The sequence below is a fragment of the Hippoglossus hippoglossus genome, chromosome 1, assembly GCF_009819705.1.
Source record: "Hippoglossus hippoglossus isolate fHipHip1 chromosome 1, fHipHip1.pri, whole genome shotgun sequence".
In the NCBI taxonomy this organism is placed as follows: domain Eukaryota; kingdom Metazoa; phylum Chordata; class Actinopteri; order Pleuronectiformes; family Pleuronectidae; genus Hippoglossus; species Hippoglossus hippoglossus.
The window spans coordinates 21,091,076-21,116,041 of record NC_047151.1 but is presented as its reverse complement, the minus strand read 5'-3'; the positions used below and the strand labels follow the sequence as shown (position 1 = coordinate 21,116,041).

The window sequence follows — 24,966 nt, the reverse complement described above, 5'->3', positions numbered from 1 at the left end:
CACTGCAGTTGAATGTGCGAGCGCGTGTGTGTTCTAACAGTATGTGTGTGGGCAAGGCTGTGTGTTAACATGCTTGCATGTGTGTCACCACCTGACCACACACACGGTTTGGATGAACCATTATCATTTGCACATTAGACTCTTGAACATAGTCCAGAAAGTCTGGGGCCGTCTCGTCCTTCTCTTCTTCTTCTTCCTCCTCCTGCTGTCTTCTTTCTCCAATCCCACACAAGAAGACCCACAGCACTGGTCTGTAGTGCACGTGTGTGTGTGTGTGTGTGTGTGTGTGTACGTGTGTGGATAGATACCAATTCGTTTTAACTACTGCCTCGGTGGCACAGTAGAGATGATGAAATTCTGAAAGTGTTTTAGTTCTGTCCATATCCAAAAGCAGCTGGAGGGCTGTAGCTCACAGAGATTTTTCATTATTGATAATTATTGATAAGTGAGTCATTGTTTAGTCTATAACATGTCGTTTTAATTATGAAAATATTGATCAATACCTGAACCAACAGGCCTCCACTGACACAGACTCTGTGTTTTAAAAGGGCAGTTTCTGTTTTAAAATCTGCTAAAACCAAAAGAATGTACAGTCAAATTAAACAGAAAGGGTAACAAATACATTTGTGGTTCTGGAACTAATCAGTCTTCAGCATTTTTACTTGATCATTGACCCGGATTAATTATTTAATATTAAAACTTCAGACAGCTGACACTGGGTTAGAGGCAGGGTACAGGGCAGAGACAAAAAACAGTCAATATCAGATCTATGGTCAATTCAGCGACTCCCAGGAACGTAATCTCAATCGTTGAACTGTCAAAGGAGAGAAAACCCCCAAAGATACAAGGAGAACCTACAAACTCCAGGAATCCAAGAATCCTCTTGCGGTGAGGTGGCAGTGTCACCCTGCAACATAAGAACTAGCCAACTGGTCAACCACTAGATCTGCAGAAAATGAATTAACGATTGATTTTGATGATTGATTTATCGAGGAAAGATGGCGGACTGGTTTCAACTTTTCAAATCTTCGGAAATTTGTTGCTTTTCTCTTTTTTAATTTGATGTAGATTGAACATGTTTTAGTTTTTGACAGTTGAGAGAAAAGGTCGGAGAAAAGTCACCTTGAGGTCCTGGAAATTGTGAGATGCCCTTTTTACATTCATCTGACAATTTTGGACAAAATCGTTGCCAAATAATCTTAATGCAAATGAAAATAATCACTAGCTGCAGCAGTGTCTGTGTCCTGTGGCTGATACCTCTGTTCACCTCCCACTACACTGCTGACTAGCTGGAAGCCAGTTTTAGACTCTGTGTGTCTTAACCGCACACAAACAATTCTGTCTAAGCCTTTTATGTTTAATATTATTGCACCAGCACTTTTCTTGGCATTTACATTGCAACTGTTGCCTGCAGGTAACACCTCTCCTCTGCTATGGCGGATACCTATTTATATAAGAGGGTCTGGTGTTTCACTTCCCCATCAAATAAGGCAACAATGCCAATACTGTAAGCTGCTTTCATTCATCCAGCGCCAGCATCAGCTGGGAGATAAATCCACTCGACAGAGTGTGTGTGTGGGTGGTTTGGTCTGTGTTCTCTGGGTGGTCATATTTGGGAAATGTGAAGTCCAATAAAGGTGTATAATTTGGAGAGCATTTTCATCCAGATGTTCAACAGTGGGTTCAACAGCTAGATGTTATATATTTACAAGCATTGTCTTCATAATCCACTTTGGCAGGAAAGTTAAATTTAATGATGTCCCTTGGGAGCTGTTCTCAAATAAAGCGCAGATCTTCCAGAAAATGTAATTTAGCCAAAGATCCACTGTGTGTTGCTGGAGTGCAGCAATGAATTTGTCTGACTTGCGTGCACGTTGACTGGTCAGACAACACGCTCATTGTTTTGCTGGAGGATTTCCTCTGGATACGAGCGTTGGCCCAGTGTCTGCTGGTGTCACTGTACATAACCAGTCGATGGATCAGAGGGACCCATCGAGAGGAGTGACTGACACAGGGCAGCAGGGAAGAAAGAGGAGAGCGAATGAGTGTTCTGGCTTCTTGACCTCAGAGCATAAGAAGTCTTCTAAGTTCAAACTTCAGCGATTATAAGCTGAGCTGGTATTTAAAGTGGCCCCCTCCCTCACCTCCCCTTCCTCGTCTCCCCTTCCTCGTCTCCCCTCCCTCGTCTCCCTCCCCCATTCACTGCAGGCTCGTGTTGGTTGGGTGCTTGTGTGACAGTGTCTCCGACGTGCATAAGAGTACATGGCATATGAACCTGCATGTGTGTGAGTGTGTGTGTGTGTGTGTGTGTGTGTGTGTGTGTGTGTGTGTGTGTGTGTGTGTGTGTGTGTGTGTGTGTGTGTGCAGGGGTTTAGTAGAGTAGGTGGGCCGGGTCAGGGGTGGCTTGGTGGGGTTCTGAAGCCAGTGGGTCTACTTCATTGTTCAGGCTGGAGGAGCCAAAGGGGGCCAAAGAGTACTGATGCCGAAGGTATTGCCTGCTTACGGTAGGGGGTGAGCAATAAGTGTGTGTGTGTGTGTGTGTGTGTGTGTGTGTGTGTGTGTGTGTGTGTGTGTGTGTGTGTGTGTGTGTGTGAGGACCTTTGCTCCAGGAGGAACCCACATGGGGCGGGAAAGGGAAAGTAATTACAGATGACACAGGACCAAAGGGAGGAAATTGATTAAAGAAAATGGGTGACCAGGAAGTAAGCAGGGATCTTTGTTTCCCCTTCAATTAAACTGAAATGTCTCAGCGGTCCCTCTCTTTGAGCTGCATATGGTCGAGAAGCACGGGGCTGCGCGGGAGAGAGGCCTCGGAGTGTGGGGGGTTTGCTCGAGGAAGGCTGGAGGGGGGTCTACAGAGGTGATGTTGATGGATGGATGCACTCCCAGCACTCTCTGCAGAGGCTGACACTTGTGATAGCCTCTATACGCAACTGTATACACACTGTCCGTCAAGTCGGCTACCTGCAGACTGCACACCCGCACACTTGAGGAATTAAAGGGATGGTTCGCCGAAAAATGAAAATCCACTCACAACTATGCCGATGGAGGTGGTGGGTGAAGAGTCCACAAAACACTTCTAAACCTAATGTTAGCAGTCCGACGAACATGAACCCTCAGGTCAGCTGAACTTAGCCGGAGGAGAAAATGGAGGCAAACGGCAAAGTTATCATCCAAACACTGTAAACATCCACCTGAGTTTACACACTGACTCCATCGATCAACATTGACCTACAGCCAATCCCATACTTGACAATCTCGGGTGCACTGTCTCTAAGTTTTCCCTCCAAATAAAGTGGTTCGAATCACCACGGTGAGATCTCAGCAGTGTCATCACAACTGAATAGCACTCAGTAAAGCTCGCACTTCCAACAAGGCCCAACAGTTCCCTTAAATTCAGTTCACACACTAGAAGATATATCGTTTACCTAAAAATGCCTGGTTTTTTTTATCATGATCTATGGATTATTTATTCACAGGAAAATGAGTGAAAAGTATCCCCAAAAAAATAACTATCTCACAAGCTGCATCAAAATGTACTGATCCACACAACACCGTCAAACAAGTCTCGTGGAAAAACATTTCCTTCTTGGCAGTGGTCAAATTCCAGTTGTAACTGGTGATGTCTTTGTAGGATTCAAAATCTTGAATTTGTATTTGTATGATAAATTCACACTCTGGAAAGACATATTGATACTTGGAATTAAGTAAATTGAATTGAAAAAGGTTACGTGTATCCTCCGACAAACTTTAAAGTCACCTCTCAACTTTCTCCTGAATTTACTGTTGCTCCTCTTTGACTTGCTTGGCAAATGTGAATATACAGTATGAATAGTTTTACAAGGCCAAGGGAGAAACAACAGTGAGGGTGGTGTGTGTGTGTGTGCGTGTGTGTGTGTGTGTGTGTGTGTGTGTGTGTGTGTGTGTGTGTGTGTGTGTGTGTTGTGTTAGGTTGGGGGTAGGGGGGTGGCTGAAGAAAGAGAAAACAGGTTGTCAGTGTGGTTGAACAGCAAAATAGCATTTTCTCCCTCGGGCTCAGCCTCCACAGATGTTTCATTCAGGCCCCATGGCAGGGCCACTCTAAAAAGTGCTCCAGTCCCGACACAATTCAGCCCCTTTGTGCGCTGAAGGAGAGAAGCTCAGCCCACTGTTTACTGCTCGTCCACCCCCATTCCCCCCTTGTCTAACCCCCCTCCCCATGTTAGCAGGCGGAACAATTGGGGAGGGCCTTGCCCAGAGCTGGGGCGGTGTGGCAGGTCAACAGAATGGGCTGTGAATCCTGTGCCTCTGAATCCTCCGGGTGGGTGGTCCGGCTCTCTCTCCCCTCTCCCTGAGTCTCTCTCACACACATACACAGAGAAACACACTCTCCTCTCCTCTCCTCTCAGTGCTCATTAGCTCATCCACTGGCCCAGGTTCTGTGATATGGTGATAGGTGGCCCGGAGAGGAAGCCAGACGGGGGTCTTTCTTCGGGATTAGCAGACTCCCAGTAGACTCCCAGTACCTCGTCACTGCGAGCGGGTCCCGCACAGACCCGGTCAGGCCACTCGGCAGAAGGGGCCTGCGGTGGCCCACGTGGAGCCTGCCAGTGACTGGGTGGCAGTTAACACTAATCCTGCTGCTGATTACCACTGGCATGGGGAAATAAACAGTAATAAATGAACCTACGAGGCTGAGCACACATACACCCTGACAACCCCTACCACACATTGTACAGTGATACACACAGACATGCACATCCAGAAAAATGGTACAGATTGTTAATGTTTAAACAGATTGTTTTTCATTGATCAATCCGCCCATTACTTTCCCATTTGATCATTTAAGTGTTTGGTCTATTAAATTTAAGAAAATAGTGACAAATACTAACGTAGTTTTCAGTTGTTTTGTTATTTGCCTAAAAAACAAAAAGGAAAGAACAATATTCCCGTTTGTGAGACTGCAACCAGTGAAAGTTTGGCTTTTTTTCTTTAATAAATCATTGCAATGATTTTTCACTATTCAAAATAGTTAAATAAAAATGTCTATGTTAATTATTTACTTATGAAATAATCAACTGATGTCTTCATTCTTCCTCATATTATACTTTCCTCAGCCAGCATGACACAAGAAAATGCTTTGATGTTCCTCTTTATTTAATCATAGTGATATTCCTCACCACTATTCCTATATTTAGTGATTCTTTTTTTATTTTCTACCTCATTTCTTTGACGGTACATCAGACAGGAGATAAATTTAGTTCAAGTCAGTCAAACCTTCAGCAAGAAGAGAAGAGCGACTGGCATATTTCCCCATAGTCACAGCGACATCTAGTGAGCAGAAAATAGTACTGACAGAATCGGAAATATTGTTGAAACGTTATCAGTTTTTTAAGAAAACCCAACATATAATCAGTAATATAACCGTTGCAACCGAGACAAATGCTACGAGATGCATGTTTGCTTCCATATTCTTCACTTAATGACTTAACTTGAAACTTAAAGTTTTTCTTTAGTAACGAATATCTGCTGCCTCATATCGCTCTGTGGTGAGAGGAGATTGGTGAAGTATAAGAACAGTGTGTTTCCTCTCACGCCATTTAAGCAACATGGTACATCCTGTTGTGGTCACCGGCGTTGATCCCTTTTTTGCTTCTCTGAAATACAAATACACATACGATGCTGTGAAGCAGTGAGGAAGACGAACTACAGGACTGCGTCACCTTGGGGCAAAGAGCTTTGATAGAACATTTACCTAGTCGCCTGCTGCTGCCATCGAACAAACGTAAAATGCCGTTGATTGGTCCTTTCTTCTTTATCCTGGGTAAGGCTTTTTTTGTTTTTTATTTTTATGTTTATTATAATAAATGCACCTGATAACACTGCATAAGTAATGTGTCTTATAACGAGCAAAGTATTACATTTTGTTATCAATATGAAAACCCTGCACCTAAAATGTTCTGTCTGGGGTCAGCAAACTGTATCAATTGATAAAATCAATTTTTAAAAAAATCCAATACAAACAAAGAATGTACTTTTAAAGATAGTTATTGATGAATACAATATAAATCCATTTGCTGTATATTGTATAAGTTAAACATTATTGAGGGCCACACCTTACTTGCATGGCTGGTTCCCTTTAGCGTGTTCAGTTAAGAATGCCACTGTGAGGGTGGACAAATGAGCTAATTCACAGTTTAACAGGAAACTGTCCTCTTGTAAAAAAAAACACAACCCCGTAGGTCATCTGTGCCAGAAGCTTATTGCGAGCCGTAAATACCTTTTATTGTCGACGGGGTATACAGAGTGACAAAGTGCATGTCAGGAGGTACATGGGAGACGCTTGCCCTCGAGGTTTTCAGCCACAAAGCCTTTGCACATGGTTAATGTTGTTAAAGGTTGTTTTTTGATCTTTTCTTAAACATAACCAACTAATTTTGTTGCCTCAACTTTATCAAACTGCAACGAAAAAACTGAAACTTCTGCCAGGAAAGCTTTGTAGCCTCAACCTCCTGAGGGCAAACTTCACCCAACAGCTGCTCACAGGAGGTTGAGGCTGATAGATGGGTCCACAGAACACATTACTTTGACATGGGCTCTGACATGGGCTCTTTTTCATTTCCTGTTTGAAACCAATAGATGTCTTCTTTTAACCATGAGCATTCCCCAGCTTTAACAACAACTTTATTATTATATCCATGACAACAAAGGTCGTCCAACCATAAAATGTTTTACTTTAAAACCAAATCACAATCACACAAACTTTTCCTAAACTTAGGTAGGTTAATCTATACCTATTGTAACCATGGCAATTTGAGGGCATATTATTGCTATTCAAGAAATGGTCGTATATGACTCAGGGACAAACAAACTATGGCTGTTCAGGTTGGAAGACTTAGTAGTTGAATCTTGTTTTTTGGTTTTAAGGCGACATTTAAGAGACAGTGTTGAAAATGCTGTATACTTTCCTGCAGGTTTGATTATGGCTTCGGCCATAGAAACACCAAGAAGTTCACAGGGATTGAACAGCAGCCAGTATAGCCTTACCACTGAAATGCCCTCCACCAACACCACCATGCACATCACCAGTATCTCCAATATCGCCAATGATATGAACATCAACAGCCCCAACATCACCAGCCCCAACATCACCAGCCCCAACATCAACAGCCCCAACATCACTAGCCCCAACATCACCAGCCCCAACATCAACAGCCCCAACATCACTAGCCCCAACATCACCAGCCCCAACATCACCAGCCCCAACATCAACAGCCCCAACATCAACAGCCCCAACATCACCACAGCACCCTCAACACCAGCACCCTCAACAACAGAGCAGAAAGGTGAGAGACATTATCTGAACTGTTATCTGAAATGTTGTCTACGCCAAACGATGTTCGGTCTGAGATGTTGGACGTCAAAGCCAATCTCTTCATGACCACGCCTTCCTTTGATTGTGCCTGTTTCTTTTCTTGTGTCATAACACGCTTCTCTGATTCAGGTGGTGAAACTACTAAAGGTGGCAAAATCAATCCCATTGGTCCAGCTAAAACTACACCTGATAAAAACAAACTAAAAGACAAAAGTGAGTTGACAGTGCTGATGAATAAAGCCAACTCTACAAATCTGTGTTCCTGGTTAGCTTGACATGTTGACATAACTGTGTTATCGAAACAGACTGTGTGCAACATTAAAGATGTTGCTTGCATGGACAACCATTTGTCTTCAAGCGTCTTTAGGTAGCTGCTTTTATTATAATCATACACAACCTATGTTTAGTTATGTCACAATTGTGTATTCAGCTCGCTCTGCCGCCCCCAAGCGGCCATAAAAAAATCAGCTTTGCTGCTTTAAAGGTTCAGTGTGTAGAATTTAGTGACATCTAGTGGTGAAGTTTCATGTTGCAGCTGAATACCCCTTCCCCTCATCCTCCCCTTCCAAACATATAAGAGAACCTGTGGTAACTTCAGTTGTCATAAAACCTTAAAAGGTGTTTAGTTTGGACAATTGTAAAAAACATGGCGGCCTCCGTAGAGAGGACCCACTCCCGATGTAGATATAAAGTATTTAAATATAAAGGGTCCATTCTAGGGTAAAAAAACCCACAATTTGTACAATTCAGATGAAACATCACTAGTGAAAACATCACTAGGATTATTTTATATTCACTTTCTGCCAATAGATCCCTTTCACCTAAATCTTACACACTGAACCTTTAAACCAGTCAATCGGGCATGGAGTAAAGTAGTCCTCTTATAGGGTTACATTTGATAAGTCATTATATACTGTCATCCCAACGTTATTGCTTCGTGTTAACTTTATCATGTGTCAAAATGAAAGATTTCTGTATTTCTTACAGAGCCCCCTGCCAAGACAAAAACCGGAGGAGACACCATTGGTGAGTTACATTTAAATCTGGCCCCGTCACCCAGTACATCTCAAATTCTAATGTAGTTTTGAGACTGTTGCTGTTGTGTGAGAGGCGCCTTCTGCTTCATCTGTTTCCTTTCAGGTATTGTCATCCTCATTTTGATCCTCATCGTGGCTCTTGGATTTGTAGTCGCTTGCTGCGTTGTGCGGAAAAGAGGAAGAGTGAGTATGGAGCGATGGCTGCTCACCTCCACCACAAGATGGGATTAGTTATAGTTATTTGTTAATAGTAACAGCTCTCAGTTAGCTTAGCTTAGAATGAAGGACTGGAAGCAGTCGACATGTAATCAAAATGAAATCATGACAAGTTATGTTTTGTATCTATATGTGCAACTTAATTTACGTCACTCTTTAAACCAGGATTTTTTTGTTATTACTTCTGTTTTTGTGTTGACTAATCCAGCAAGATATGGTGTGTACATTCAGTCTATAAACTAGGCTTAGTTAATTGGCTGCTGGCTGTAGCTTTATATTATCAATACTCATTTGAAATTTAGATCGAACAAACGTGGAAACAAATGTTGTCCCCCTGATGTGTGTTTACTTGTGTGTGTGTGTTTACTTGTGTGTGTGTGTTTACTTGTGTGTGTGTGTTTATTTGTGTGTGTGTGTGTGTGTGTGTGTGTGTGTGTGTGTGCGTGTGTGTGTGTGTTCCTACAGCGCTACTCTGTCGACTTCACGTCCAGACAAGATGAAGCCAACATCCCTCTCAGCATTGTGGACCATGAGCTTCCTGCTGATACTGTGTCTCAGAATGGTCAGTCTGACACACCCACTTATAGCAACAGAAATATTACTGATAGTATCTGTCCTTGTTTAGTTGTTGCACAAAAACAAACCCTGATCTCTGAACACCTTTCAGGTCTGAAATCCTTTGAAAATACAGAAACGAAGGCAAAGGAGCCCCAAGAACCTGAGGGACAAGAGGAACAGAAACGTGAGAGCAAATCTGTGGCCAGTCAGCATGGTTTTATTTTGATATATAAATGAAGTCACTTGCTTTAGGTTTGACTGTAAAAGTGTCTTGTAAACTAGTTGCATGCTACTTTCTTTCCTCTTTCTCAAGGTCAGTTCATTTGAGTAAAAAGGAAGTACAATATGTACGTGACACTATTTTAAAACAGGCTGTGAGGGCGTATGAATGTCCAGATTCCTACAGAACATTTTGACATGAACAAAAAAAGTATTTTTTCTCTACACACATTGATTTAACAACATAATACAAATACAATATATTTAAAAAATGCACCACGTTATTTTAAATAACTTGTCAAATATACACCACAGTGCGTTTCACACCAGTGTGGTTGGTGTGACTTTTATAGGAAGGAAATTTGAGATTATGCAAGTGGCCTGACTCACACAGGGATTTTAAAAATAGATTGTGTGAAGGTGAGATCAGTTAAGAGCCTCTACTGAAAATTTTGAAATGTTCGTCAGTGAACTGACAGTTTCCTTAGTTTGGAGGGAGAACATCTTTTTAATGTGGCCTGCAGTACTTCAGACAACCACTTGATGGAAATGGAAGCCAAGTTAAGAAACTACCAGCCAATGCAGTTTGTCATACCTGCAGCTGATACCAATACATACCGACATTTAGCAATAATGTAAGAATGAGAGTTATTCTGTTATGAATCCCACTCTGATAGCATTTGATTTCATTAGCAGCAAGTCAGAAATTGAGTCTTTAGCGTTAAGTATTTGTGAATATGAAGACTGCTTCTTCTGTGCGTGGTATATTTTATATTACTTTATTTGGTGCCTTACTGTACAATGCATCCAATCCAAAAAACACCTATTTGCCAATGGTCTTCTTGTTTTGATGTTTTCATTTTTCTGAGAAAAGTGTTTCTGTTTCCTTAGAGGTCTCCCCCACATTGAAAGGTAAGAGGTGCAGTCATGTCTGGGCCTGCCTCTCTGCCTTGAGCCACACTTTGTTTGAATGGACAGAGTCTGATGGCCACTTTGAAAAGAGCAGCAATCGTTCTAATGGGAAAGAAATAATCGAACCTTTGCAGCATTTAGAGCAGGTGGAGAACAAAGATTCAAACCATGCACTTGGGTTTGCTGCTGTTTTGAATGCAAAAGATTTATATGATTAAAACTGCTTGTCCAGCAGGTCTTAGACTCACTTGTTTTATATCTCTAGTGTTTCAGTCACTGGTGGAAAAAAGCAGAAACCAGCCCGACATTTAAAAAAACTACAAATTGTTCCTGAAAGCTCATCGTTTATAGCATTTACGTGAAATGTTCATTTAGAGGAAAAGACAGAAAATAACTCTGCTGAACACACAGCCACACCCGTGACCTCATGGAAACACTCTACTCTCAGTCCAAGCTTAGTGATGAGATAAGCATTAAAATAAGCATTTCCAGAAACCACACAAACTGATATGGGAAGTAACTTAAAGCGATGCTGGGTAACTGGTATGAAGTATAAGGAGAATTAGTGTGTTAGTGCCCAGAAACCGTGCAAGTTGATGTTTGCAAGCCACTACAACAAAACAATTTTTTGACCAAATGATACTGAAGGGATAAAAGAGACAAAACATAATCAGATTTGTCACCTTCTGTGAGTTCAGTGCAAGTACTTAATTTATTTATTTTACTTTAAAGGAACATTTATTGCGATTAAAACTCTTTTATGACAAAAAAATATAGATTTTTATTATAGTATCATTCACATGATGAGCCCAGACGAAAAAACAGGCTTAAAACTTACCATTATTTATAAAAATTATAAATGGTCTGTATTGATATAGATTGTTCTAGTCTTGACGACCATTCAAACCCATTCAGACATTCATTCAAGATTTAGAAACAAAGTTTTATTAATATAGATATTATTAAGTCATCATAATAATGGTAATTAACACAACAGGGAAGTTCTCAAATCTACTTCCGTCGAGGGCCCGAGAAAAGATTCCTGTTCTTTCTTCTAATGGTGTTCGAGCTGCATGATAAGTTATTTCTGTAAATAGTTTGTAATTCAGCTTCCTCACAAACAGAAGAGACTTGGGTGAGAAGCAGGAGTGTTTCAAGGAATCCAGTCAAAGAGACTGATCACAGAAGTTAAGGTGGCTCGAACAAAATTGTCGTCGCTGTGGAGGAGCATAGTCGGCTGTTCTCGGGGGCCCACTCTCAGCTCGTGGTCCCAAGCGTGATTTACCTGTTGCAAACGCCCCTGGTGAGAAGGAGGCATACTGGTGTTACATTAGGTTCAGTCCACAATCAAAGAGAACTGCTACACTGAGGAACAAAGCAGACAACCATTAAGAGGCACATCCAGGTATTTCCATTTCCAGTCCGAGTGTATGACGTGAGAAAACCGGGAATCGGGGCAACAGTCCACCTGTAACAGAGCGTCAGTCAGCCGCCATAAAGCAGACAGACCTGATGATTTTGTGCAGGTTGGAATGCCTGAGGAGCCATCTTAGCCGTAGCATTATGTCTCGGGCCGCGGTCACCTTCCTCTCCCCTCCATCTCCGCTTTCCCTCCACCTAACCCCAGGTCAGATAATGATGGGGCCGCCCTACTTTCCCACAGTCTCCAACAGCTGCATGGTTGTAGCTCATTAGCAACTGGTCAGTAATCAGCCGCCTCATTACCCAACCCCCCAGACTGTCAGAGAGAGCAAAACCACTTCAGGCTACATGAGTGAAAATACTGTTATTATGTGGCAGCTAAACACAGAATACACTGGCCCTAAACAGGCAAACTGCCGAGTCACAGGAGGTTAAAATGACAGAGAGAGATGTCTCAACAACGTTACACAATTGATTTGTTGTGACAGTTTAACACACCATAAAAAAAACGCAGTATGTGACTGTTATGTCTTCCCAATATATGTCAATATGACTCAGCTCATGTTGCTTTCATTTATTTATCATGCTAAACTGATACAGACGCCTCAATGCTCCATGAGAGGCCCTGACTGAAATCTATGTGATTTGCTTTTTTTGTTTGTCGGGTTTGTCTTTCGCAGCCGAGGCGGACAAATCTGTGGTCGACCCCGGCGCTGAGTCTGCAGCTGCGACTCCTTCTCCACACGGCTCTGAGGACAAACCCAAGGAGGACGTGGCTGAGCCGAGTCCGACTCCTGCACCTGTGCAGCCGAGCGCGGAGGAGAAAACCGACGATGAAGGCACCGTCTCCAACAAGACCTCAGTGGAATCGCTGAAGGAGACAAATGACAACAACAGCAACAATGCTGACTTCAGACAGGCGACAGGTTGGTGTTTAAAGGATTTGGCCACCTAATAGAAATGTAGGACAACATTGCAAACCTTTCATAGACAGTTTACAGCACACACAGTGATTAGTGTGAGCTGAACATTGTGTTTGATGCAGTGCAGCCCTGCTTTGGGGTTATTTTGACAGAATAGTGAGAGTGACAGCTCCTTTACTGGTTCATGTCTCAGTTCCAGTTGACTGCAACGTGTCATTTGTACTCATTTACCACCTACTGGGTGACAAAAAAGAGAACTTATAACTTCCTTTCTTGTGCAACTTGTAAAGATTGGTTCAGGTTTTTTTTAACATCATAATTCACTTCTTTGTCTTTTGAGCAGAACTGGATTTGAGCAACATTTTCAGGGACGTCCCCCTTGACTCTCCAGTGTGACACCAGTGCCTCGCTGTCCTGAATGCCATTACTCACAATCGTGGTAAGACCAGAGTGTATAGATCAGCTCTTCTGATCCACTTCAGCCAGTTCATGTGTTAGTACAGAAAAAACCTGCAGCCCAAATATCCACATCCATACATCACTGGATGCAGGAGGATATAGTGATCATTTATTATTTATTTATTTCCTCATGAAACATAACGATTACGTTAATCAGGTAGTGAAGTGTTGCCTTTTTAATATTTTGGATTTGCTGGGGGATTGGTAATAGATGTCATAATCATTAAATGTAAAATGATCTTGTCCCCAGTATTGTAAATCACATTGAAAACCTATTGTTCAGCAGTTTATAAAAGCACAATAGGGAAGCTTCATCCACAATTGAACCTCATTGTATATAACATAGAGTTTCTCATTATTTCAAACTGTCTGCTGATCACTTTGACTCAAACTTACTTGGCTTTTCCGGTGCTATCAACTGCATCACACAGTTTCCGTCATCATCATCACGTGCACAATGATCCACACTTTGTGCGACAGGTGATGACAACTGAGCAAACTCAACCCACTCATGCAGACAGGTTGAAAAAAGCTAGTAGGTGAACATTTGTGTTCAGACATGGAGATGAATCTTCTTATGCTCAAAATAATTATGAAAAAGCAGTTGCTCTTTTTTTTTTATATTGCAAAACCACTTCCTTTCTATCAAAACCACTGTATTTCTGCTCACTAAACCACATTTGGCTTCCTTCCTTTCCCCCCCCCCCCCCCCCCGGTGCGTCCTCATCAATCCTCCACTCAAAGAGGAGATTCTTCTCACACGAGTAGGAACACGAGGCCCTTTCAGTCTAATCATCATGTGCTTCAGGATGTGAAGGCCCACATCTGCACCTGTGCCCTCCTCTCTCTTCCCATCCGCTCACAGACACCCAGGGTCGAAGCCCGAGGCCTCGAGGAATTCACACTGCTCTTAACAGCTGATGATAAGCTCACATCTTAGACGCTAACCGCTCAGAAGCTCAGTGTTAGCAGTCACGGATCATCTCCGTTCTCACAAAAACACAAGCTTCAGAAATCTCAAGCATCTGGATTCGGGCAGGGATCAGCTCTGGTTCTCTACCTGTTCACATAGCGAGAGGAAAACCTTAAAACATTAAACAAAAAAAAAAGATCTATTTCACTGACAGTTAGCTACGTGTAATCTACATGTGAATGGGCTCCAACCATTTAATCTTTTGTTTAGGTCAGTTCAATGCTAAACTTTTTTGATATCGCAACTCTCAGCTCTAAATTCCAATCTGCTTTTCCTGGCAGTAAAATCCACATTACTTGAGGACTTAAACCAGGTAAACGTCATAATGTGTTTACTTTATCTACTTTTAAATCTTACCTTAACCTTATAGACCATCAGGTTGACCTAATTTGTCAGTGACCTCTTTCAGCAAAAGCGCACCGTGACCTCATAAGGGTCTCGGTTTCAAAACAAACTCCACTAAACTGTTTGGGAAACAATCAGCTCGTCCACTCGCTCCCATTTGTTTGGTGCACGGTTCCTGATATGCTGATGGGGGGGTTTAAGAGAATGGCTTCCTCAGAACTCCGGATTAACTATCTTTGTATTTTGTGACAGAACGGTCATTTATATTCCTGGAAGTTACATACATACATTAGACCTTTAAAGATGTAATACGTAACATTTCTTCATAAAATCTCTAAAAATGACATGACCTATATTATATATTTTGTCGACTTGTGTACTTACACTATCCAAAATGTTTCCAACAATGTTCAAATCAAGAGAAATACCCAATTTTTTTCTTTAGATTTTCATCGGCAGTGCTAGTGAAGACCACAGCTCTCATGATCCCACGCAGCTTCACAACATCCTCAAACTAAGTCTTTTGTTATTTATTTTGATTAAGAGAACCCTTGCGAATTTAATATTGAAAGCAATCCTCTACTGAACTAAGTTTAACTTTAAAAAACACAATAAAACTCTGTCAACCTTAAAACCTCTGCAATAGTAACTGTTTGAGAAGAAAGAAGAAAAGATTATAACGTTTCCGCCATCGTCAGCCTCGAAACTGCCTGTACAGCACATCCTGCAGATGTAACCCTTTGATGACGCAGGTCTAATTGCTACGTTCACTGCTCTGCAATTGTGTTGAGTTTTAAGTTTTCAATTTTCTTTGACCAAAACTTGATGGTTTGTGGTAGGAAGTGCTGGGAGGAAGGGGCAGAACGTCCTCCGCCATGCAGCTGTTTTTCCTCTTGTAGTGTGAAGGGAGTGTCAGTCTGCGTCTTTCCGACAGTCCCTCCCTCCTGTAAAGCTGCCCAGGTGTAATACTCTACCTGCCAGTCTCAACCACATCAAAACTCACGAGCAGGAAGCCTCCCCTCACTGTTATTACTGAGATAGAAAAAATGCAATCACTGCACATATACGCCATTGTCATCCTGGCCACCATAAATCTGTGTTTACACCTGCAGTGCTGCCCAAGAAAATCATATTTAATATGAGAAAGGAGAGGAAGAAAGTGGCAAAAATCCAGAAAAGTTTATATTTCATGCTTCTTCTCACATTTTATTCTCCTGACGACACACACACACAAAAGGCTCCTGAGATAAACGACCCTCTTCAGCCTCAGATCCTTAACCCACCTCTTCTTCGTGACCTGCCTCTAACCGGCAGCAGCAGCTCCTTCCAGTAATGAAGACCCCGCAACTAAAACAAGCTGCGTCCGGCCGACTACAAGCCTCGTTTGTCTCACACGGTTAAATCTCAGTCTGTCACTCTCTTTTCCTTCCCTCCTCCTCGCTGTGAAATATTCGGCCCAGGCGGTGCAGACATTTTCCTCCATCAAACATGAAAGCTGAGCTCTGACTGGAAAATAACACTGTGAAGTCCCAGGTCTAATTATGCTGGTTTAGTTTATGAGCTGTCACTTCATATCCATTATCCTGCGGCACAGTATTTGCAAACAGCTCCTCGACCTCAGTTTCCAGCCCGGTCATCACTTCCCGACCCAGGTGGGAGTGAGTCAAGAGTTTTTCTTTCCTCTGCAGTTTTCCTGAATTGCACAGAATAGTTTCTCACAGTGTGAAAGGATTCATTTGTCTATAAATGCATTATCTTTAACGAGAAGTTTAAAAATCTCTTCCATACTAAATGGACCAAAAGATGGGGCTTCGATGCAACTCTGTGTATTTCAGGTCCAGGAAGGATGATGACAAAGATACATGTGAAGATGTTCTAAGGTCTTTTACAGAGAAACATCCTTCATCTTTGAGTCCAGACCTGAGGCATCTTCACCTCCAGCCTTATCTATAGCATAAGTAGTAGTTTGACAGGTTACCAGCAGCTCTTGCACAGCTGTTGTGTTACCTGCTGTCACATGCAAGGGTCACGAATATGTGGAATCACAAATAATTAAGTGGAAGATAAAGAAGTTATAGCTTTATTTTACTTCATTCAATCTCTATTAGACTGACTACAAATTAGCCTCTGGGGGCAACAGCCAATATTTTTGGGGTTCCACTGTAGACTGTGGGTATCAAGGTCAAGACTTCATCTTCCATATCTGCCCTACACTTACAGTCCAAGGAAGTTTTTCATCTTAAAAACAGAAACAGTGATACTTTTTGTTGGTGTTTGAGGTCCAGAAAACACTTTGGTTAATTTCTATCAACAGTTATCAGCATTTGAATGAAGACAAATTTGAGTAATGATTATGTAGTACGTTTTCCACAATTACATTAAGAACGTAGACAAAACATAGATGCTTAGATTATGACGTTTTTTTAAAATTAGTGCTACATCTTGGAGTGGATGGCGGGTGCACCAACCTTGGAAACCAGTGTTTGCATCCTGAGTCGATCATGAGGTCAGGTTTAGGAAACAAAACGTTTCAGGTTGCTGTCAAGACGCATGTGCAGCAGATGGTTTCCTTCCTCTGTGTTTGTATGCACAACATGTATTAACCTAAAAATGTTGGTTTCCTGTCTTATGCCTATACATCAAAACCACGGGTCTTGGCCTTTTCCTCCTTCTGTCCCTTGACCCGAAGAGGTGCGGGCTATGTCCTCTCCGAGGGTCATAGCTCAGACAGTCCTAATTAAAGGGTCCACAGTGAATAATGTGTCCTCAATGTCAGAGTCAACTGGCTCACATTCTTTGGCTGTCATTGAGCAAGTCTCTGCAGAATTGGATGTGTAGCGGCTGCTGTGATGTGAGGCTCAAACCACAATGCATTTCAAGAAGACCACAGCACATGACACAACCTGAAATACATTGTAGAAATATATGTTAGTGAGGAAAACAGACAGAGACATGAAAAGCTGTTTACTGGCTGGTATTAACATCACCTTAGAACAGAGCCTCATTCATCCCTCACTAATCTAATTTATTATATATTCAATTTCATCTTGTTTTATATCCTGTAGCTAATCACTTTTTACTTTATTTTTACGATTAATACATCATTTACTTTTCAGGTCATTAATGAGCCATTAATTAGAGCAACATTATGTAGACTACAGTTATACATGTTAATAAATTGATAATAAGGAGACATTCGTATATAATTTCTATTCTTATATTTATTATAAGCTTTCTATCTACAGGAGGCTGAGCTGAATGTAAAATTAGTTTTGCACTAAAGCTCTAAAAAGGCTTCCATGTTGTAACCTGATAAAAAAAAATATCCACAGGCCAAATTTGTTCTAATTAATAGTTTATACTGATTAAAGGTTTTTATACAACAGCACTAGGTAATAATAACTTTATAACCCATTTTCAACAGGAGGTTTATTAGACAGTGGAACTGAAGCAAGATAAAAAAGACAGTGGTCTCTTAATGGATTTCTCACTTCTACTTTTCCTGATGCTTCTATTTTAAGACATGGCTGAGTATGCCAGGCCTTCAGCTTGACTGTTTACACCGTAGACGATTTACAAAAAAAGATTTTCTAGATTCTTCCTTTGTTCTTCGGTCCATACGTTGGCTGGTGGCAAGCCAAACATTTATAGGGCTTAGTTTAGCGGTGCATGTTTCACTTCTTCTCACCGGGCTCTCAACTAAGGAAACGAGGCAGGGGCGTAACACAGCGATAATAATTTGTAGAGAGCACAGAAGGAGAGTTTGCACTCCAGTCCCATAATGTGGACTCACAGTGGGTTCAGGTGTTAACAGTCACACCTTTGACATTTCGGTATCAACTGACTGAGCTGCCTCTGCTCTGCCTGGTTACTAATGGTCACTGAGGCTTTGTTCTCTTTGGTATTTCACCTTCTGCTACGAGGAAACAGGTGTCCGGTGTATGTTGAAGTAATGACAACTTACTGCAGCTCAGAAATTTGTCAAGATGGTGCACAGGACTTTAGTTTATGTTGCGGATTCCCTGGGGAATACCATCCATCCCATAAGTCTGGACCAAAGTAGTGGATCAAACTAATGATTGTCCAATGATTATAACCAATTTTCACAGCAGCCATTTTGACATGAAGATGAACACAGGTGTTACCACATTAATTGAGGCTCAGTCACTAAACAGAACCTGTGTTTACCCACTATTTCATGTCAAAATGGCTGCTGTGAAAAGGCTCTGGCCGTCCCTCTCCTGCTGACCTCCCCAGGCTGGTGGAACCATTCCTGGTCTGACTTTGTGCAGTTGCTGTGATCAGGTCTGTTGAGGCCTTCTCACAGACAGGCCTTCATTCACCTGCTGGTATTACACTCTGGCATCGGCTCCACATTCCTCGGGCAGTGTCAAACTGTCAGCGTCACATTGTGGCTTTATTACAGCTCTGTTATTCACACACAGGGCAGAACCTCAGATGATGCTGACTCATCAACAAAGTGTTAAACGTGACGCTTCCATTGTTGGGCTGTGTTTTGATGCATGGAACGTGTTGAATGTTGAAACATGAAACAACAAAAGAATTGTATTGAAGTGTTCACAGATAATATGGAGGCTCTAACTCCTCTGGGGGAAGTGCAGAGAATCTCTGGAGTTCAGTGCATGTTTGAAAGCAACTTCAGTGAACTCTCGAACCGCGAAACCTGGTTACTTTATCACCACGTCTTCTTGAAGCCCAGGAGCTAACTGTAGCTGGCGGGCTAACTGGTGACATGTTGACCAGTTTTGAGTGATAGTCGGTCGCAGCATCTCTGACCTCCTCCACTTTTTATTGTCCCAGGTTCATGACTGCATCACATTTTGATCTCAAGATGACATCATTTAATATAAAAGTGCAGTTTTACAGTTTTGGATTACTTGAATAATTTGTGTGTTACTCATTATAATATTTCCTGTCAATAGCCCCAACAGAGACATTCATCACTTTGTAAAAAACATATAAGATCAGTTCAGGGAGACATGATGTAATGTGTAGGTGTGCGTTAATGTTCTGTCACACTATCAGCAGTGTAGATTTTAATTGGGCGGTAAAACTTTAAATTTCTACTTCATGTTTTTTTCTCTTCACAAAGGGCTTCATATGCAAATATCCTCAATAACGGCTTCCACAACTCCCATTGTTTCACCCACATAGGACAAAACACTGCAGGTTGTGTGGGTTTGCTCTTTGTGACTGACTGAAAGGGATGAACATGCAAAGGGATTCAGTAGAGAATTTTCTTCTACACTCCCAAATCCCCCTTGGAATGCCCAGTCTTTCAGCAGCCAGGTTTCACCGCGGTGGCTGACTGGTCTCCACAGATCCCTATCTGTCCCTGTGGCTCAGCTCAGCTCGGCCGTAGGGACTAAGATCAATGTGAAGTCTCACCTGCAACCTGAGCCCCGGTGGTCACGTTACTGCTCTAAGACCACAGTCTATATACGGGATTCAGTTCAGATTAACTCAGGTCAAATTTGAGATTGTGAGTTTGTGAGAACAAAACACCTCTTTGACGGATGCAACGGGTTTGAATGATTGTCAACGTGTGAGCTCCAAACCCCTGTTGAAAGCATCAAGCGCTGTCTTTAAGTAATTGCTGTAAAGAGACAATTGACAGAAATAGACAACAGCTTCAGACAAATATTTGGATAAGTCCAAACATCCCAGTGCTGTTGTCACTTCACCTTTCTGGCACAACAGTGGTTTTTTGCAGCAGCTTAATGGCCGTGCATAAATCACATCAATAGATTTGGAGTGGGATTATGTCAGCAATCCTTTCCCTCAAACAGATGTTTCTGCGCAGAGGTCAAGGGTCGTGGTAAAGGCCACATAAACTTGGCCAAAGCAGAAGTTACAAGTGGAAAAAGCAGGTGATTGCAGGACATGTGACTGTGGGACAAAATATGTTGTCTTCTTCACTCATCTGTTCCCTTTCTCTCTCTGTTTCTCTCAGATGGAAGAAAAGACTCGTAAACTCAAACGACCAAAGGACACGTCTTCTCATACGCTGTGAGAAACTCCATTGGCTGGTGGCCTCCTGTTAGAATTTCATTTATTGTCACACAACAGCTTTTTATCATCATTTTACTGATTTTATTGTCAAGAGGATTTGCATGCAATGAAAATTGTGTTGAAATCAGATTTACTGGCGTATTAGACCAAATGTTAATATTTTTGGTTGCATTTTGCTATAAGGTGCAGATAGAATTTTTTTTTATTATTATTAATGACTCAGTGAAGGCTAATACATAATGTAAATATATTCATGTTGTTATATTGAAGTATGTGTAAATAGAAGCCTTTGCAGGCAATTGCACTGCCACTTCTCCTAAGATATGCATTAAAGTGGGTTTTCAACTCGACAACCTAAAACTTTTCATCTTTACACTTAACAACTAAATATATTAGAAGATTTTTTTTCATTAAACAGTATTTTAACATGTAACCCTACGAGACAGGTCAGATTTAAATCAGTGTTTTCTTATTTTTTTGTACATGTTGCATTCTGCTTTTCCATAATATTACCAGTCAGCAGTATTAAAGTTTGTATTATTTCAAAAAATTGCTATAATGTAAATGTCATTTGATTGTATTAAATATAACTTTGTCCTGCATGTTTATGGCCTGATTTATAAATTTAAACTAATAGGCTGTTATATATGAAGGGCCAAACGGTGACATAAATAATTAAATAAATAAATAAAGACAGAAATATATATTTTTTTATCACAAACGTATTATTTCTTTATACTTATTCTTTGTCTTTCATAGTTCAACTGAACGACCTGTGGTAAACGTAAGACCTGATATTTCTCTTTGTCGATTTATTAGCTCTATTAGCATCTGTTAAGTTTAACACACTGCGTCTCTGCTGCTCCCTGTCGACTTTTACAAACTCCTCTTCACATCGCCCCACACTTGTTTAACTGTATAAGAGCAAACACGAGCTCCAGGTGCAAACACATCGAGTTCAAAGTGACGCTGTTAAAAGACAGGAATCCCCCCACACATTGTGCTGCACACATTCCTGGGTCAGTAGCCGGGTTTCTCTTTTTAGAACCAGTGTTGTCAAGGTGTAAATGGGCATTTGCATCATATCGGTGCTTATTAAACCATAAACAGAGACTTGGATGGAGGAAGAATAAAGTTTTTATCATGTTGTATATTAAATATGTCAGTGTGAGTAGGATAAAATATGAATTTGCTATTTAATAGACAATAAAGCTGAATTTATTTGTGTGGGGTTCGAGCTCATCACTAAAGAGACAGCCTAAATATATGATTTAAGAGTTAATTTCATGAGCCACATAATATTTGTATTATTTCCATCTACAGTGGTGTGTTGCCCAGTGTTTGGGGCTGGTCCAGCTGCTATGTATATCCATCCTGTTTCCATGGGCTTCTGCTCTCCTTTAAAGACGAGTGATAGCGTCGGGCCTATATCAATCTGCCCGCAGGATGCTTTAATCCACCATTAAGCAGATGAAATGTTGCACTGAGCCTGCGGCGCAGCAGTGACGGCAGGAGCGGTTCTAAAATTTGTGCTCGTCCCCGGTCAAACCTGACCGCAGTCATGGACACCCTGCACCAAACCACCCAGTGCAGCAGAACACAAACCTCTTCCTCCCCGGAACTGGATCCAAATGTCTCAGGTCTCAGGATCCTCTATTTATACACTGTGTATATTTACAACCGGCCGGATGATTAGGATGCTAGAGAGTAGCGCGCGAGCAAAAGAAAATGTAGGCCCAATCTTCTTTGGCTATTCTAAGGAGACAAGGAGTTTATGGGGGGTGAGCGACCTCTCTGATGTCAAAGCTCGATTTCAAAGAATCTATCGGAGCTGCTTTCCTGAGCCACTTCACACATTCACCCGTTGATCCTTTAATTTTTTTTCTTCGTAACCTTTATTTAATCAAGTAATCTTAGTCAGATTTACATCTGTATCGCAAGAGAACTTTGAACTTTATTTGTTTCTTCATTTGATCGGTGCAGTGCTCATTAATTAACAAACAAATTATGACACAAGGTTTTTCATCGTTGTCCCTATAGCCAGTTTTTACAAGGCAACCTGAAATAAAACAAAATGAGCTGATCTTATATAAATAACTATGGTAATTCATGTGCAACAAACCCATGATTAAAACACTATGGCCGACTCTTTAACTCTTGGCCATCTGTATTGTTCGCACACGTACAAATGCTCAGCACAGCTGGACAGATGTTTGTCAGCTGTGTAAATGGTTGAGATGTTTTGGAGTAATAAACTTTAAGGACGTGCTCAGAACTACACTGGGGAATGTTATAATGATTTAACTTTATTAAGACAGAGTTCCTGACCTGTTTGTGACACCAACTCAACCCAAGTGTCCCGATTACAGCAGAATATTTATCTCCATCCTCTGTACATTTCCATTTTGTCAAGAGGATTAAAAAAAAACTACTCAACAGATTTCCTCGAAACTTGGTGGAATGATGGGTAATGACCCAAGATGGGTTTTTTTGGTGCAAATCTGGACAAAGGGGCACATCCAGGAATTTTCTTATCACATTCTTTAACATTTCAAGACAGTTTCTTTTTTCCCAGGGAATAATTTGGCATATTTAGGGGACTGATATCTATGTATCTGTGTAATTTGGTGTGGCTTGATTGAATTGTTGGGCCTTGACAGAGGAATGAGTTACATATATTTTCTTCTCTTGGCTCTATAGGCAAATCTTAATTTCAGTTCAGTTTGTATGATGTTTTCAAATTAGAGTGTCACTTATTGCCTTGTATTATAACAGTATTATAAAGTATTTGCATGATCCTGAAAAAACTGTTGTGGCTTTAATAAAGGACTTTGGACAATGGCTTTCTCCTACATTTCAAAGTTGCTGCACCATCAAGAATAAGAATCTCTACATTCCCATTAAGTCCCTGGAGCATGGTTGAAATAGCACATAGCCACGATACTGACGTGATGAAAACATGACACAATATGACAAACGTGTCATTAAAAAAAAGAAGGAAAGCACAGGTGTTTGCTTCAGATCTTTACAGTCTGTGTTATTTAAAGAAAAGACGTTTCTGAAGAGCTTAACAGTGTTGGAGAGTGATGGAGATCTGAACACGCTTTCATCTTGACGGACGGAACAACTGCGCCGAGAGGAAAGAGACCAAATCCCGTCCTCCCTGCTGAGGATACAGGGATGGGATCTGCGTCTGCTTTGTTTTCCATCTATCATGAGGTCATTAGCGGCTGCTGTCATCGTGAGCTGCCCCCCCGGATGAGGAGTTGATCGCAGGCAGCGGCACTGGCCTCCACCCAGCGTCTCTCTCGGTTTACCTTAGGCGCTCGCTAAAGGCATGTTGTGTCTTCCATTTCTAAATTGGACAAAGGCAAGTTAATGTCTTTTTGAACGTCACATTGCAGCTCAATGACAGACTTCTACAGTACGTCGGCTGAGGAGGACGTTTCATTTCTCATGTTTCATCAGCAAAGAAGCAATATCAGAACTTATCTGTTGTGAATCCGTGCGTCTTGATATTTTTGCAGGACACACCGTGAGAGCAATGTGAGTGAAATCCAAGAATAACAGAGTATAAAAAGAGTGCAGTGTTTGTTTCTATAGTTACATCCCGCGCTGGTGGTGGTGTGTCCCCTTTTTACTCTTGGCTGGTCAAGTGAGGAGGACAAGATTTATTTAGAGGATGCAATGAAAAGTGTGATACAGAATGCCTGGATGCAAATGGCATGTCTGCTATTTGGCCCACACTTATAGGGGAAGGTTACCGAGCGGTTCACAGTGTTGTCCTAAACAAATGATCGTGTCCAGTAAAGAGAGGGACGTTTTTAGCAAGAATAACTTAAATAGTCATAGTTAGCGTTTAAAATAAGCTTAATTTATCAGTAGCTTCAAGGGGTCATTACAGATATTTCCTTCAACAGATTGTAAATCTTGCATTGTCGTGAATTAAAGAGATTTATTGATCTTTTTTGAGTGCTTGTCATGATAAATCTACAGATGTATTTGTCTATTTAAAATATGTAGCTGAGTAAAAGATCAGTCCTTCTTCACAGGGATGTTCCATCGTTACATCATTGAGTGTAAAATGTTAAAACGTCAGAAATTCCAAGCCCCTGCAAGAGAGAGAGAGGGAACTGTGTAAAAATGTTTGAGCAATGCACACAGACCACTTCATCGAGTGTCAGGGCCCAACTCAAAAGATGATCCATAAAAGGCTACTAGGTATTTTTATCTTAACATGACCTTGTGCACCATACTGAGTACACATTCTCACATTCTCACCGCGGCCAGTGTGACGTCCTGACGTCTCCATGCCGTGCTTTGACTGTTTTCGCCGCAGAAAAACCACAACATGAGTATTTTTTATATACATTTCACCTCCCCCAGCGAAACTTAAAGGGTTGTTAGAATGAATCACAACATTACATGTCAAAAATCGTAAGTCGTGCACTTCCAGTATTAATAAAGAGGGGGTTCCCATCAGAAGCTGTATGACTCAAGCATGGCTGTGCAGTA

At 41.4% G+C, this 24,966-nt stretch overlaps 1 protein-coding gene across 1 annotated transcript; it reads left to right on the top strand.

The window, feature by feature from the left end:
* The first annotated feature begins 5,667 nt into the window (after nucleotides 1-5,667).
* si:dkey-27h10.2 (rho GTPase-activating protein gacF) lies at nucleotides 5,668-21,127 on the top strand. The gene is made up of 10 exons (XM_034586514.1): nucleotides 5,668-5,803; nucleotides 6,954-7,325; nucleotides 7,484-7,567; nucleotides 8,342-8,380; nucleotides 8,495-8,574; nucleotides 9,073-9,169; nucleotides 9,275-9,349; nucleotides 12,399-12,644; nucleotides 12,985-13,080; nucleotides 20,393-21,127. The coding sequence occupies exons 1-9, from the start codon at nucleotides 5,770-5,772 to the stop codon at nucleotides 13,035-13,037; spliced, it is 1,080 nt and encodes a 359-aa protein (XP_034442405.1). The 5' UTR covers nucleotides 5,668-5,769; the 3' UTR covers nucleotides 13,038-13,080; nucleotides 20,393-21,127.
* Nucleotides 21,128-24,966: the final 3,839 nt, after the last annotated feature.